The sequence below is a fragment of the Daldinia loculata genome, assembly GCF_022478755.1.
Source record: "Daldinia loculata strain CBS 113971 unplaced genomic scaffold F4817scaffold_42, whole genome shotgun sequence".
Lineage (NCBI taxonomy): Eukaryota > Fungi > Ascomycota > Sordariomycetes > Xylariales > Hypoxylaceae > Daldinia > Daldinia loculata.
Window position 1 is genome coordinate 1 of NW_026054896.1, and position 15289 is coordinate 15289.

The 15289-nt window shown below is 42.0% G+C and overlaps 4 protein-coding genes across 4 annotated transcripts; 1 reads left to right on the forward strand and 3 right to left on the reverse strand.

The window, feature by feature from the left end:
* Positions 1–2370: 2370 nt before the first annotated feature.
* On the forward strand, positions 2371–4903 carry F4817DRAFT_360195 (TIP-1 family-domain-containing protein; the record flags this gene model as incomplete). Its single annotated transcript, XM_049306247.1, has 4 exons — positions 2371–3981; positions 4036–4324; positions 4378–4427; positions 4484–4903. 4 exons carry the CDS (start codon positions 2371–2373, stop codon positions 4901–4903), a joined length of 2370 nt encoding a protein of 789 aa, XP_049156845.1.
* Positions 4904–5128: 225 nt separating this feature from the next.
* F4817DRAFT_360196 (mitochondrial carrier) lies at positions 5129–6290 on the reverse strand (the record flags this gene model as incomplete). Its single annotated transcript, XM_049306248.1, has 2 exons — positions 5129–5943; positions 6188–6290. 2 exons carry the CDS (start codon positions 6288–6290, stop codon positions 5129–5131), a joined length of 918 nt encoding a protein of 305 aa, XP_049156846.1.
* Positions 6291–7972: 1682 nt separating this feature from the next.
* F4817DRAFT_344326 (carbohydrate esterase family 5 protein) lies at positions 7973–9729 on the reverse strand. The gene is made up of 2 exons (XM_049304132.1): positions 9097–9729; positions 7973–9008 (listed from the first exon to the last, which is right to left on the reverse strand). The coding sequence occupies exons 1-2, from the start codon at positions 9539–9541 to the stop codon at positions 8386–8388; spliced, it is 1068 nt and encodes a 355-aa protein (XP_049156847.1). The 5' UTR covers positions 9542–9729; the 3' UTR covers positions 7973–8385.
* A 1981-nt stretch (positions 9730–11710) lies between these two features.
* F4817DRAFT_344331 (kinase-like protein) lies at positions 11711–13896 on the reverse strand. The gene is made up of 5 exons (XM_049304133.1): positions 13778–13896; positions 13086–13684; positions 12694–12962; positions 12421–12638; positions 11711–12365 (listed from the first exon to the last, which is right to left on the reverse strand). Exons 2-5 carry the CDS (start codon positions 13361–13363, stop codon positions 12012–12014), a joined length of 1119 nt encoding a protein of 372 aa, XP_049156848.1. The 5' UTR covers positions 13364–13684; positions 13778–13896; the 3' UTR covers positions 11711–12011.
* Positions 13897–15289: the final 1393 nt, after the last annotated feature.

The window sequence follows — 15289 nt, forward strand, 5'->3', positions numbered from 1 at the left end:
TATTTAATGTATTTAATGTATTTAATGTATTATTATTTTACATTATTTTACATTATTTTACATTATTTTTTATAATTTATTTTACATTATTTTTTATAATTTATTTTACATATTTTTTTAATTGTTTTAATTGTTTTAATTGTTTTAATTGTTTTAATTGTTTTTATTGTTTTAATTATTTTAATTGTTTTCATTTTTTTAATTTTATTTAATTTCTTTTAAATTCTTAAATTTTTTTCTAATTTTCTTTGAATTTTTGTAGATTTTTTCATGTAATTTTTATATCATAGTCACTTTAAATAAAGCGCCAGGACCAGGACGAAGTCCGGTATTTTATTGGTTGATACGCGTTTTAATTTTTCAATTACCTTATCAATTTCCCACGGATGTAATGGTTTGTGCGCCTCTCAATTCCTTATCAATTACCTTATCAATTTCTCACGAATGTGGTGGTTTGTGCGCCTGTTAATTCTTTATCAATTACTTTATTAATGTTGCATAAATCTGGTGGTCCGTGCGTTTATCAAATTCTTATCAATTCCTTATCAATGTTCTTATCAATTACTTACGTAATACTTATCAATTACTTTATCAATTACCTTATCAATTACTTTATTAATTTCTTATAATAATTTTTTGATTAATGTAATATAAAATACCGGACTTCGTTTTAGATAAAATTAATTAAATTTTTATTTTAATATAATAATAACGTTATAAACGTTATTATTAAATTATAAAATATATAATAATTTATTAAAATTTATAAAATAATTTTTATAAATATTATTATTTTAATTTAAAATAATAACGTTATTAATTATAAAATATATAATTAAAGTTTATATATTTAACAATTATTTAATTAAACATTTATTTATATATTTATATTATTATTTATTAAAAATTTTTAAATAATTTTATTAATATTTTTATTAATTATAAATAATATAATATTAATATTATTTTTAATTAATTTTAAATTTTATTTAATTTATATAACGTTTAATTATTTATTTATATAAATTTAAAATTAAAAAATAAAATAATTTTATTTTTATTTTTACATTTTATAAAATTTTCGCTTTTTTAATAAAACATTATTTTAAATTATATTATTTTAATTTTACGTTTTTAATTATTATATATAACATTTTTTTCGTTATTATTATAAAAATTAAATTTATTATTTAATAATTAATTATTATTTATTAAATTAATTAAATTTATTTTTTACGTAAATTTTTATATTAATATTAATAATATTAATTTTATTATTAATAATAATAATGATTTAATTAAAATTAATTATGTTTATGTTTAATTTTTAAAAAAGTTATTATATTAAGTTAAATTAAAAATATTTTTTAATTAAATAACTCGTTTATGCATTTATTAATGCCTTTTAATTGTGGGTTTTAAATATTATAATAAATTAAAATATAGGGCTAAAGTTTTAACTGCATGATTAATGTTAAGTTAATAATTTTAATTTGGAAATTTTAAATAATACGTATTTTTAATAAAAAATTAATAAAAGATAAAACTTTTAATAAACCGATAAAAAGATAAAGCTTTTGATAAAAAAGATAAAAGGATTAAGGGAAAAAGTGGCCTGTGCACCAGGTTTAGGCTAAAAATTTAACCAATCACATTAAGTACTTATTTAATGTGATTGGTTAAATTTTTGTAACCATATGCCAATATAAGGCCATATACAGGTCACATGTTCTTAAGTGCAAAACTAAACCCTTTCGGAACAACACCACATGACTTAGGTTTACAGGAAGCCGGGTTCGAATCCCACACGTTCCTTTTTTTCTTATTTTAACAAAAAATAGACGACAATACAATGGATAGCCAGAGGATCGTGCCACCGCCGGGCCGCGCGAGGGGAGGCGCGAGGGGGGGGGGGGGGCGCGAGGCGCGCGTCAGCGCGCCAAGCGCCTCCCCCCCGAGCGCCCCCGAGCGCGGTCTGGCGTGGTGGCACGTGACCCTGTGGGGATGAGCGGCTAAATTTCGGAAAAACGATATAAGGGGATGGGGGATGACATAAGGGATGACATAAGCATGAGCTTTGCTAAAAGTCGGGCTTTTGTGGTCCCCACAAGAGGGGCCCTCGGTTTAATTATTAAATAACGTTATTTGTAAAGTTATTTATTACGTCTAGTATTTTTATCACTATGGATTTGCTTTTTTAAGTGATTGGTTGTGTGTAATAAAGTGGGTAAATTCAAATAGGTACCTCTTATGGATAGTCGAATATCCTCTAATCAAAATACTATTAAATGCATACGACACTTTAACACATTGACAGCTTCGGGCTTTTGCGACTTGGTCAAGACTAAATGTTAAATCCTAACAATAATCATGGCTATAAATGCGCCAACACCTTCCTATTCCCAGATACCTGATATCAGATTGGAGGACTACCTTGACGACAAGCTTCAATCCAGCACCGACTTCGAAAACCTCGACAACCTACTAGCAAGCGTAGAAGTCCAACGCAGCCAACTCCAGACTCAACTCGACGATGCGACCAGGGAGCTTGAAGATGCTCGTCGTGCATCCCAGGACCACCAAGGGGGAGTCGCCCGATCAATAAACGAGTTTAACGCGCTCCAGGAGAGCATCGATGCCCGCTTAAAGATAGTTGCCGAGTCTAGCGCACCCGATGAAGCCATCCGACGCCTTGAGCAACCTATGAAGCAGCTACGCAAGGTCGAGCTCGCCCACCAATACGTTTCGCTACTACACGATGTTGAGAACCTAAGGCTTGAGGCACGGTCTCATCTTCCGCAGAGTCCTAAAGCCGCATTGCAATCCTACTCGAGACTCAAGAAGCTAAGCATGCGGTTAAGGGAACTACAGGGAGCAGCAGATCAAGCCGCCACGCATCTCGTGAGCCATGTCGAGGGAACCACAGAGAATCTATGGGAAGAGATGAAGAATACTATGTCTAAGGAGCTAGAAAATGTTCTCAAGGAGCGCAATTGGCCCCAAGGAATTGATACCGGTGCCGAGATGGACGCCGAATGGCTACAGTGCTTCGAGAAGCTCATCGATTTACAGGCGCCTGAGGTAGTCTACTCGAATAAAGTAGTTTCACTACTGCCCTTCGAAGTGATGGCAAAGCCTTTCATCTTATGGTTCCAATTCCAGTTCATGGGTAACAACGCGACGAGTGGCCCCCAGTCATTTGGAACTTTCTGCGTACCTCAGTTCCTAGCGCTAATCGATAAATGGGAGGGCTTCTTCCGAGACAATGTCGGCTACGTTCTGGCGTCCCGATTCCAAGATACTAAAGTGCGTAGCCTATCAGTCTACATGGATCCCGCCTGTGCCCTTATCACAGTGCTACTCCCAGTGATGAGAGAGAAGATAGATACTCTGGTTCAACACGGCCTCAAGAACCCACAATTTTTAAGTAGTCTTATGGTACAGCTGATGGACCTGGACGATGAGATACGATCAAGGTTCAACTATGACGGCGGTGATCCAGATCAGGGCTGGGCCGGTTTGACGTCGGAAGTCCTCGAACAGCACTTTGACGATTGGTTCAAAGCAGAGAAGGATTTCGCTCTGGAGCGTTACCACGTCATTATGAACTCCCCCGATGCTCGAAACATTGATTATGATTACAGCGGTGCTGGTAAGATGAAGCCAACCTTTGGTGCAGTGAGAGTGACGGACTTGTTAAAGTCTGTCACATCTCAATACGAGCGAGTCCGCAGGTTTTCCCACAAACTCCGATTCCTCATCGATATTCAGCTTGAAATTCTAGATGACTATCACGACCGCTTCAGGGATTCATTAGACGCATACTATACAATTACCTCCACTCTGGGCCGTACCCTACACGGCGTAACCAAGGAACAAGCCGCCGCATTGGAAGGCACCGGGGCATTTGAGACTCTCTGCAAGGTCTTGGGCAGTTCTGACCACATCATTGCTACTTTGAAGGATTGGAGTAATGAGGAGGTAAGTTTTAATTTTCTAGGTGCACATATTGAGCCCCTTGCTAATTTTGGATAGTTTTTCGTATCCTTGTGGGAACAGCTCCAAATGAGGGCTAAACAGACTAATGGCGATGGTAATATTGCCACCGGAATGAGTTATGAAAATGTGAAAGATAAGACCTCAGCAGATATTAGCTCCGACGGTGACAGTGGCATTTTATTCGATGAAACTATCGCGGCGTACGCTCGCCGTCGGAAGGCCGCCGAAGAATACCTAGTCGCAGCATTGATTGACTCCCACCAGAAAGCATTCCGCCCGTACTTCGCCAAGGCTCATTGGACTACAATCAGTGATGATACCCACTGTAAGCTCTATTATTCGAAACTCACCGCGAGTCGGCATGCTAAATATTTCCAGTGGACACTTCCCAGCTTTCTGTAACTCCAGAATTAGATGAGCCTTTAAAGGTAAAATTTTACTCTTGAATCATGGATATCCAAAATCGCGGCTGACATTACTCTAGATACTCAAACGAAATCTTATCTTCCTTACTTCTGTATTGAGCGCCGCCGTTTATCGCCGGGTATGGCGGGAGGCGTTGGAGAAACTACAGGATACAATATGGACGACAGTGCTTATGGCGCAGAGTTTTACAAGCGTCAGTGCCGCCCAGTTTGCAAGGGATCTGGAGGCTATCGCTTCTCTGATAGACCGACACATCCCGGATGGTTCGATCGCGCTTAGTACTCTACAAGACGGCACGAGGCTATTGAGCCTGCCACTAGAAGCCACAGACGGGACCATATCTCTCCAACAAGCGAGCGACCGTGCATTCACAGATAATGCCGAAGCCAAGAAACTGTTGGCTGAATTGGATATAGAATCCCTCACCCCGGCAAATGCTAGGAAGATTCTACAGAGGCGTGTCGAGACTAGCGAATAGATAAAATTTTGTCTGCCTTCTATAGGCCTCCAAATCTAGTTCAGATTACGCCCTAATACCGGTCCAAGTGCGAAGTGTTGAATTGCTCCCAAATGAGATCTATCGTGATAAACCCCCCTATCTCACGCATCTTTGGTTGAAACCCAACGCCCTATCATATGACCTAAGCCCAGATTTTCTCAGCCTCCTTACCCCTAATTACCTTAGGTACTTAATTTTGGTTTTTTAACTGAGAGCACGCATCGTCGCCTCCACCACGGCGAACGTACCCGCGCTGACTGGCATGGCCCTCAGTAGCGTAGGACCAATGCCCTTCCAAAAGCCCCGTGCGCCCTCGGTCCTCCAGGTCTGCGAAAAGCAGTCCCGCATCGTCTTATACTTCATCTCGCTACCAAAACCATCGGTCTGCATCTTGCTCTTGACGACATCAAAAGGGTAGCTAGCAAGCCAGAGGGCTTCACCGGCCAGACCACCGTACAGGGCAACCTTGTAGCTGGGGATGTCGGCTCGCGCAACGCGGTTCCGCGCCGCGTCGGCCATCATCAAGTACTCGAAAGTCAGAAACCACGTGCCGTAAGCAGCGGCCTCGCGCCAAATCGTCACCGCCTCGCCGCGGTACAAGCCGCGCAGCCCGCCGCCGCGCGAAGACAGCTGGCGCACGCAGTCGAGAGGGCCCGAGTACAGGCGCGCCGCGCCGTGGGGTTGCGTCTGCAGCCGGATACGCACGTGCTCGATGGGCCCCGAGATCACGGAGTTGGCGACGCCGGCGAAGGCGCCGGCTGCGAAGTACTGGCCGAAGGACAGGTCCTTGGAAGAAGAAGATGAGGAGGAGGCATTCTGGGCCTCGAAGTAGCGTCGCGCGTACCCGAAGGCGCCGAATTGGATGGATACGCAGGCTCCGATACCAAGGAGGGGGGTTAGTGTGCCCTTGTAGAATGCGAGGGGGCCCTCTTTGGCGTAGATGGAGGTTGCGGCGTCGAGGGCGGATTTGTATGCTGTGCTGGTTTGGAGCCGGACTTTGACTATGTCGAAGGGTTGGCCTGTGGAGGGTTAGCGATGAGGACGGGGTTTTAAGTTAATATATATATATATATGAATTAGGGTTATTGTCTCCATCTCTTTCGTGGTTATGAGCATTTTGACTTTTCAAAGCTTAACGTCCTTTCCGTGATAGCTAACATCCCATCCATCTATTTTTATCACCTATGGCTTAACCTTACCACAACCAAGCATTGTGACAGATAGCGCTATGATAAGATGAAGTTGGAAAGAGAGGTAACCTACCTATTAAAACCTGAGCAACTCCTCCGGCAGCTCCTGCAAACAAGTCCTTTGCCGTGTCAAGAGCATCGCCTTTGGCGTCGATATCCTGAGCTGCGTCTCCCATCCCTGCCCCGCGCACAATTCAATACCTATCAAGTTCTCGTATATCGCTCAGAACATGCCACGTCTCGCGTATGGAAAGCCAATTGGACTTCAAGCTTGAGTCTTAATTGGTTTTCGATTGATGATTTTCTACGAGACGGGATGTAATGAACTTCGCCGATATAGGAGACGAGATGAGATGAGGTAAACAATAAACGGCAAAGATTCAGGTGAGAGAGATATCGGATTCATCTTATCAAAGCATCGTTTTTGGTGGGGCACCAAGAATATGGAGGTTATCGATAGTGGAGGGGTCCAAATATACGCCGAAGCTCGTGCTACCATTGGAATGTGACGCGATTCGTTGTACCTACCTAGGTACCTAGTGCAAAGCTGTAACTTGAATAATACTCCGTGCGATTCGCACATACCTACCTAATGTATCAGGTAGCTTCACTTTACAAGCGCGTAGTCGTATAAGTCCAATTAAGTATATTAGGTACGACTTTATATCAAGATAAACAGAACGAACTTCACATCAGGTGAACTGATAAATCAAACTTGATATCTTAATTATTAATGTGTTCTCCAAGTTTATTCATAGAGAGGCAGTTTATGATATAAGTCATAATGTAGCAAGGTGTTAAACTCATCTCCGGTATAAACTTTCACATTTATCTTAGTATTCAGCACATTATCTTACTAGAGCCGAGCTTAGGGAAGGAGAAACAGCGCTTCGATCCACAAAGTGTCAAAGCCTTTTGTCATGAAGAATTACAGTTTTGCAGCCCCGAAATCCAACACTGCGATACTTCGAGTCTCTATAACAAGTACCTATAAACTATATATCGGCGGCTTTGGTATCCTAGATGAGACATCTAGAGCAAAGGACATTGTCACCATGTATAGCCGTAGGTTCCCGTAGCTAATTCAAAGTTCCTCGCCGAACAATAAAGTTGTTTCGGTGCTTCTTACTTCACCTCATGACAATGCACATTGAACAATTATCAAACTTTATAGCTACTCAGTGCCTTCCGGGATTTAAGTTATCTTCTAACTTATTTTTATATATTAAACAAGCAAGTCCTCCCAACTACCGACCCAAGATGTCCTCTCTTATAAATTATCTTCATACTCCCCCCTGGCTACTGGGTAGCTCTCTCACAATCTCGCCAATATCAAGCTATCACTTGGCTCTGTCGCTCGCTTGGCTCTATCATCTATTTCACTTCGGCATTCCTAGCATTAGGGTATTTAACTGCTGCTATACGGTTGACATATTGAGGTTATCAGGCTAACGGTTAGGCAAGAACCATTTACTTAATCGTATTTGCATTAGATACCTCTCAGCGCCACCACGATGGTTTACTTTATGCATTTTCGTACCAGCGGGCTCTGCAGAAATCGTCCTCAATTTGGTAGTCTTGGAGTCACTGTTGCCTGTCTGATGGCTCAAGAAGGAGGCATCCGCGATAGTTTTCAACAGAACATAAGAAATCAGGAGTTAACTAGTCAAAGAGTCGAAATACTTTCCATTATACTGGCGTTCCAGAAAGCCCTGGAAAGACGCGAATCGTTGCGACTAACTTGTCCAATAGTTGTATCGATTCAGTCGGACTCTAAATATATTGTTTTATGCATGACGGACTTGATTTCCACATGGCATAAAAACGGGTGGAAAAACCATGCAGGACAGGAAATCTTGCATTTGGACCTGTTTAGGATTGTCTACAGCCTAGAGGAACGCGTCAAGAGGCTTGGGTTTGTCCGCTATGGTTATATCCCAAAACAGCACAATACGGATGCCCACGAAGCTTGCAGCAAAGCTTTAGATCACCTTGAGCTAAATATAGGGATACACAGCGCCGAAGCCGGAAGAGCGACGACTGCGATGATGCCTGCTACTAAGAATGGGACCTCCCACTATACAGTTAGAGATCAGCATCACTAGGTGGATGACTAGCTCTTTAGCGAAAAGGAGTAATCGATTTCATAACCAGTATGTCAAGACCAGATGGTTCAAAGTTTCCCCCTATGCTAACATTATTGACCGTAACGTATAGCTTTTCTACCCATTCCGTCGATAGAACATCAAATTTTATATTCAGGTTAGACGACTAAGCGATTGCAAAAAGAAACGAGTACAATATGGATAAGCCGATATAACCTTTGAAGCACCGAACACCTTGAACGCTTCCTTGTTGGGCTGTAGATGACGCTGTTGGCGTAGCAGCGGTGCTTGAATCTGTACCTTCTGGAAGGGGCGTCGAAGTTCTAGTCAAAGATGGAGAGCTTAAACTCATAGATACCGATGTAATAGATGCACTCTGTGTTTCTGATGCTGTGGTTTCGGTGGCTGTTACCCCAGAACTTGTCTCCTCAACAACCGTACTTGTGCTACTTGTGGTTGATGTAGCAGTGTTACTCGACACAGTCGTAGACCCAGATGTCGGTGTGGTGGTCTCGCCCAGCATCGATTTAACCCATTCCGCCGCTGCGCCAGAGTAGACATCAAAGTAGTTCAAATGATGTTGGACATTGTATGTTCGTTTACCATCGCCCTCTGCGCAAATTGGATCATCCTCCTGACACCAGTCTCGGAGCACACCCGCAAAGTTGTGGATACCCTCAAGTTGCTGTCCACTTCGAGGGAATAAACCATTGATAGGCGCGCCTCCTAGTGTATTATACGGCTGGTTGGCAGTATGACGGGTATCACCAAAAAGGAGGGCAGCTACAACTATATGCCAGATCATCTGGTTAGAAAAGGTACTCTTTTCGACGCTGCGCCGTATACTACATAGTACGGGCAGGGGATCCAAACTTACTCGTATTACCAGGGGCTGAATTTGGGTCTAAGCCTGGAACTGTAGGCGTCGTGCAGCCCTGAAAGAAAACACCGCCACCACCACCAAGGATGTCGCCCAAAACATGTGCGCCCTGAGAGTAGCCGCTGACAACGAGCTTCGCATCGGGACATCGCTTGTTGTAGTCGGTTATCTGGGCAATGCCAGATTTGCGACCCGCCTCCACGGCGCTGCAGTATTCAACTGCCAAGGCATTATTGAACGCAATGTCCTCGTAGTCGCAGCTCTCGAGCCCCGAGCAAATAGCCTGCACGAGCTTTCCCTGACGGCCGGGATACGGCTCATTGTTCCCTCGAGACAGAAAGATGTGGACATCAGTGCACGTGTCCAAGCCCGTCTCCTGTGCGGCTACAACAGCTGAGAAGACGAAGGCCGACAGCAAAGCCAAGTATATAAGGCCTAGCATGATGAACAGCTGGGGAGGAGACCATTACTAAAACATTACCGCAAAATTGAAAAATGTTTATGATCGACTGGACTGGAAATCATCACCTTTTCAAGCAATTTACGCATAAAAGCTCCGAGCTAGGTTAAAGGCAACGACCAATAGCACGTTGGTGGATCTGGCGATAAGAAAGGTTACATCGAGCGAGGTGAAGATCTTAGATGGATTCGTATCCAAGTTCATTAGCAACTAACTAACCTAGCATCTAACATATATTCTCTGAATAATTTGGTTATTAGGTGTAGTTCTACTATGCCTTAATGTTCCAAGACGAAAACCATAAAGATATCCTTCTTTGCAGTTTCATTGATTCGCTATGAAGTTAAACAACATAGGTTAACTAACTAGTCAAATACTTAAAGCCTCAAAACTATTGCTCGAGTTTTAATCTTAATCGTTTGGTTGCAGCTTCGCTATACAATTACCATACTTCACAGTCTATGCTTTATTTAAGGTAGTAATATAAGCCTAGCCATCTTAGGCTTATTCAAGTTACGATGAAATCATAGAAAACGCTGTTTAGTTGATGCATGATGTGTAATATAGAAAGAGTGTATCGTCAACCAAATACCATTCAAAACGAATGACAAGTAGTTGGTTATATATCTAGAAGTTTCTTCTTCATGAACCTATCCCTATCGTCTTGAATACGATATCCCAGCTTAGAGAATGGATGTTATAAACCCCTTTCAAAGATATTCGAACTGAGACTCGGTACTACCAGTGAATTCAAGCAGCCTAAGCAGTCCAGCATACTCCCGAACCAGGGCCAGGCTGGCATTGTATCCGTCCACCATTACAACCATAGCACCCATTCTTACCCAAACATTGGCACTGTCCAGGTGTGCAATCGGCATGTTGCGTTAAGTACCCACTGCAGCGTTTTTCAAACTCGGACTACGGAAATATTTCTTAGTCTATGTTGCAGTAATAGCAGTGATGTGTTTATGCGTTGGTAATATACAATGGCCAATGGTCTTAGGGACTAATTACCTAATTAAGGAAATACACTCACAGTTTCGCCCACTCCGAAGAAGGTGTATTCGCCACTTGTGATGGTACTAAGTTCGACCTCTGGTGCGTCCCCTGCAGGATGAGCGACGGCATTACCGGCAGCAATGGAGAGAAGAATAACGACAGGTTGAAAGAGCTTCATATTTGCAGCTAATTTGGCTATTGTAGGTTTAGAATAGTGGAAAGAGAAAGCTGAATGTTTCAGAATAAATTCGGCTTCTGTTATTGTGGTGTAGCGATGGTGATGACTTCGGAAAGGTGAAGAATGGCACTCTCGCTACTTCAACTTATATACTCCGTCTTTACGCAATATGAGAAGCTAATTACTGGAGGCTTAGGTGTCGCAAAGGCCTAGATCTTACTTAGAACCGTAGACGGCGGACAATGATATTATTTGCATGCAGATTCGAAAGAAATAACTCATTCTAGGACTATCGCTGACATGTCTCAGACTCTCGTCTCGTACAGCAGTTATATTAACTCTCGAAACCATGAAAACAACCTCTGATATTTACCTCATCTCAATCATCCACAGAGTATAGATATGTAGGTCTCATTCTTGTACTCGCCGAGAAAGGTCGAGTAACACCACGCCCTGTTGCATCTATAGCACCATGAAATAGGGGCTGTTATGCGTTAGCTACACAAGCCCTCTGTCGAAAATAGCATTTCGTAAGGCCAATCTTTAGGGGGACCTATTAAGCTTGCGCTTGGAGATTATTGGCTGTCTAAACGCAGCTACATATTGTCTCATTAATCCTTGGTCTATACGAATACGTCAGTAACACAGTTACAATTACTCCAGGTCTCTAACTTACTGATACGCGAAGGAGGTTATAAGTTTCATCTAAGCCATTTGGACTCCTATCTGAATCTGCAAGGTAACAACATGTCGAGCTGATACATCTCATTACGAACTGGCAATCTTTAGAGCTATGCAAAGATTCCATTGAAAGTCGATGTGTTCCACGATCCCCTGACCTATGTAACCACCTGCTGACTTGCTATGCGCTTGATAAGACTGATCGGAAAGACTAGTGTCCAAAGTGATAAACCCAATGCTGACTATCAATTCACCTGATCACCAAAACAGCACTGCTCATATGACTAGTTTAGTGATGCGTATTCTTGCCACTCTTTCATTCAAGTCTCTAGTCTATATGCAAGTGACTTACCCTAGTATATTAGGTATTAATGATTAGAACTCAAACGAGGCTGAGTCGGTGCGGGCGTGCGGCGCCATTAACATTATTGCTTTCTATGTTTGTAGTCTATATCTCTATCCCTCAAAGTCCGTTTTTCAGTCTATATCCGGTTCCGTTTCCTGTTCCCGTGCCGTGAAATCAAAGCTTGAAATCAAAACCGTGTGCGGTACTGTTTCCCGTAAACCTGATAATCGCTAAACCCAAGGTATCAACTATAGTTCCTCAACATCGTCAAACCAGACATGACCGAGGGCTTCCCGCGCCGTGATTCTCCTCCGGGGATCAAAGTTGGTCATCTTCTTAATCAAATCCTTGAAGTCTGGGTCAAGTGAATCGCTTTTCCAGAGCGAAAATGGTCTTCGGGGATTCTTAGAACCGAAAGAGTCTTGCAAGCGAGAGAGCTCGCCGACCCAGGGATGTCTTCGGCCAAGGTAGTCGATGAAAGACTCGTAATCATTCCACTCGGCAAAAGTGGATATTTGCCGCTCGAGGATGGCGTTGGTAAGATCGACATTTGGCGCGCTGTCGATCCGGAAGATAACCATTTTGAGACGCATGAATATGAACTATAGGTACTAGCATTAGTAGCCGTGACACATAAGCAAAGGCGGTCAAGCTCACCACTAGCGCCAAGGAGAAGATGTCCGAAGGCTTTCCGACCGCGCCCTGTACGTGCGCCTCTGGACTGCGCCAAAACTGATTGCCAACTTTAAGCCCACGCAGAGCCTGTCCAGGTGGGATGTGAGTCGAATCTTCTAGGTCCGATAACTGCACGCGATCTACGGTGATTCCTTCACTGGTATCGCGGTAGTCGACCATGATGTTATTTGCTTTGATGTCTGAGACGCCACATTAGATTAAAATCCGAAGCTTAAGTCCGGCGGGGATACATACCTAAATGCGCGATGTTCTGGTCGTGCAAGGTAGCAAGGCCTCGTAGACTATCTCGAAGGACGCGCTTTTGCGCAGCCAGGGAGAGATCCTTAAAGGCGAAGTTGAGGAGATGGTCTGTCATGTATTCATTGACAAACATCTTCTGCTCGGGGACGGTGTCCCGCAGCGCCCGCAAGTAAGGCGAGTGATTAAATCTCAACTGCAGAGGAAGTGCATAATTGTATTCGTTCTCAAATAGACTTTTCAGAACGAACATCTTCTCATTTGCCCTGGAGACGTGTTAGTTGGTTCAAGTCCGACCCACAAACGCAAGCGTCGAATGGGGTAAAAGATAAAGAAAATATGAATTTTCTGCTGAGGTAGACCCTCAAGTAGAGCTTAGCTTAGCTTACCTGGCGAGATAGACCAGGCGGTCTTGTCTGTCCTGCAGAACATTTTCGATGGTATACTCGCGACCAGAGTATCCCTTCAGAATGACGCCGGGCTCGAATTGCTGAGAGCCGAAAGAGCTGACGCTGTGCGGAACGGTGCTAGCTTTGCGAATGCTACCGCCGAAGCGAGCTCCGGCGCTGTAGTGGGAGGATGCAGTGGATAAATGAGCACGGCCAAATCTAGATAGGGGTTGTTTGAACGCGGTCAAAGCTGCCGAAGTGACGGCGCTGCCGCGCATCGTATCTCAATAAGAGGTAGAGGAAGAAAAAAAAACAAAAACTTAAAATAAATCGAATCGCAAGAAAAATGAACGAAAAGAGAACGGCGAGTTGACAAAACGGATTGCGAGAGTTTCGTAGCTTATGTTGATGAAAAGGTCAAAAACGCAAAGGGAAAATGTCGCAGGGCTTCTTTCTAACAGAAGAACTAACAGAGTTTGTTGAAACGCCGCAAATCAAAGAACTGGCGGTATCCACTTTGGTACGTTCACGTGGCGAATTTACAAACGGTAAAGGGTAGGTACTACTTAGCGTCGTTAACTGTTTTGACCGTACCGTATCTGTACTGTGTGGTCAGTTGATGCTTACTGTATTCCGTATTGTGCACAAGTTTAATGTTGTAGGGGTTATAGGGTTCTGGGGTTGAAATTTACTGGGTTTAGGCCGGGATCGCACTCGTTTGTACCTAATGTAGTCGTCGTTGATTTGTTATGCGAATTGTAGTAGAAGCCTGGGGAATCGATGACGAGGGACGAGAAGGGACGTATTATTATAATCAATTTGGGCTTGGGTAAGGTACTACGGTAATTCCGATATTACTAAGTCGAATTGATTGGAATGCACACATTACACATTCAGCTCTTGGCCCTTCACCGAGAACTATCGTGGCGCTTCCGTCCAACACCAAAATCGTATTCTACCTTAGATAATTTACAAATATCAGGCAAGGGGCGTCTTTAATAAATAACCAAACTACACCGCATTATTCAATTCTTAGATTTATATTCTTTAGCAAAGACTACCAAATGTTTTGAATTCAATTCAATTCTATTGAACAGTTAATCTTTAAAGTACACTTTCCTTATGAAGCATGACTCAAATGAGGTATTTGTCTTACTTCTTAGTTGTTTACATTCGTGCGGCGTGGGGGGTACACCAGGTGACCTACCGAGCTATCCGCTTTGTCATTTTTGAATGGAATTAGTAAAATTGTATCGAATGGTTTACTACCACGTCGTTTCAGAAATCAAGTGAAAACTTCAATTAAAGGTTGCCTTCTTTGTTTGGTTGGTAGGTGTATATTTATAGCTAGTCGCAGAAAGAAGCTTAGGGGTAAGGCTTTGGTAAGGCTTTGTTAAAGCCCAAAGAGATTGTTTGAACCAATATAAAACGTTGACGTTACTAGATGCTCTTTATATTTTACGCGGCTATCGTGCCATGAGAGTCATACCTTAGCGTTAGCTTTATGAGAATATGCAATTATATGACATGGCAACTCAACGAAACAGACATTGAAGTGCAGTTTACAATAGCTCAATATAGTTTCATTTAAGCTAATACTTAGTCTAAAGTTATGACAATGGGTAGTGTTTTATTTCAATTTCATTTTGACTTGTTCATAATATCCTCATACTTTATCAAGTTTCTTAATGGCTTTGACTTTAACATGTCAAATATATTTTACTAATGGCTTATTTAATAGTCAGCTATAATTGAACTATATCAATACTTAAGACTGCTTGTTTCAATCTAAAGGAAAATAGATTTAGTGTCAACAGTTGAAACTTATAAGTCGCTTTTTTCAACTAGGTACACACGAAACTTGAATCATCATAAATTGATCTCTCATTAAAGGCTAACACGAGTCCTCTAATATTATATTTAACAATACCACATACTATAAATTATTTCGTGGAATATACTCCTGTGGTCCTTTTAAGTTATTATTTACTTAGGGTTGGAATAAATCTATACGTATTATTAACTTTAATACAGATATGTGTTTTACGGTTTTTTCTAGGATAATAATATTCTCTCTCATTGTTAGAGTTAACAACATATTCAAGCTACCTATTTGCGAGATATTAAGTGGATTATATAATACGAAATGTGCTTCTCTGCTTCTAAGCTAATGCTACGATAGGTTTACCCAATTAACTAGATCG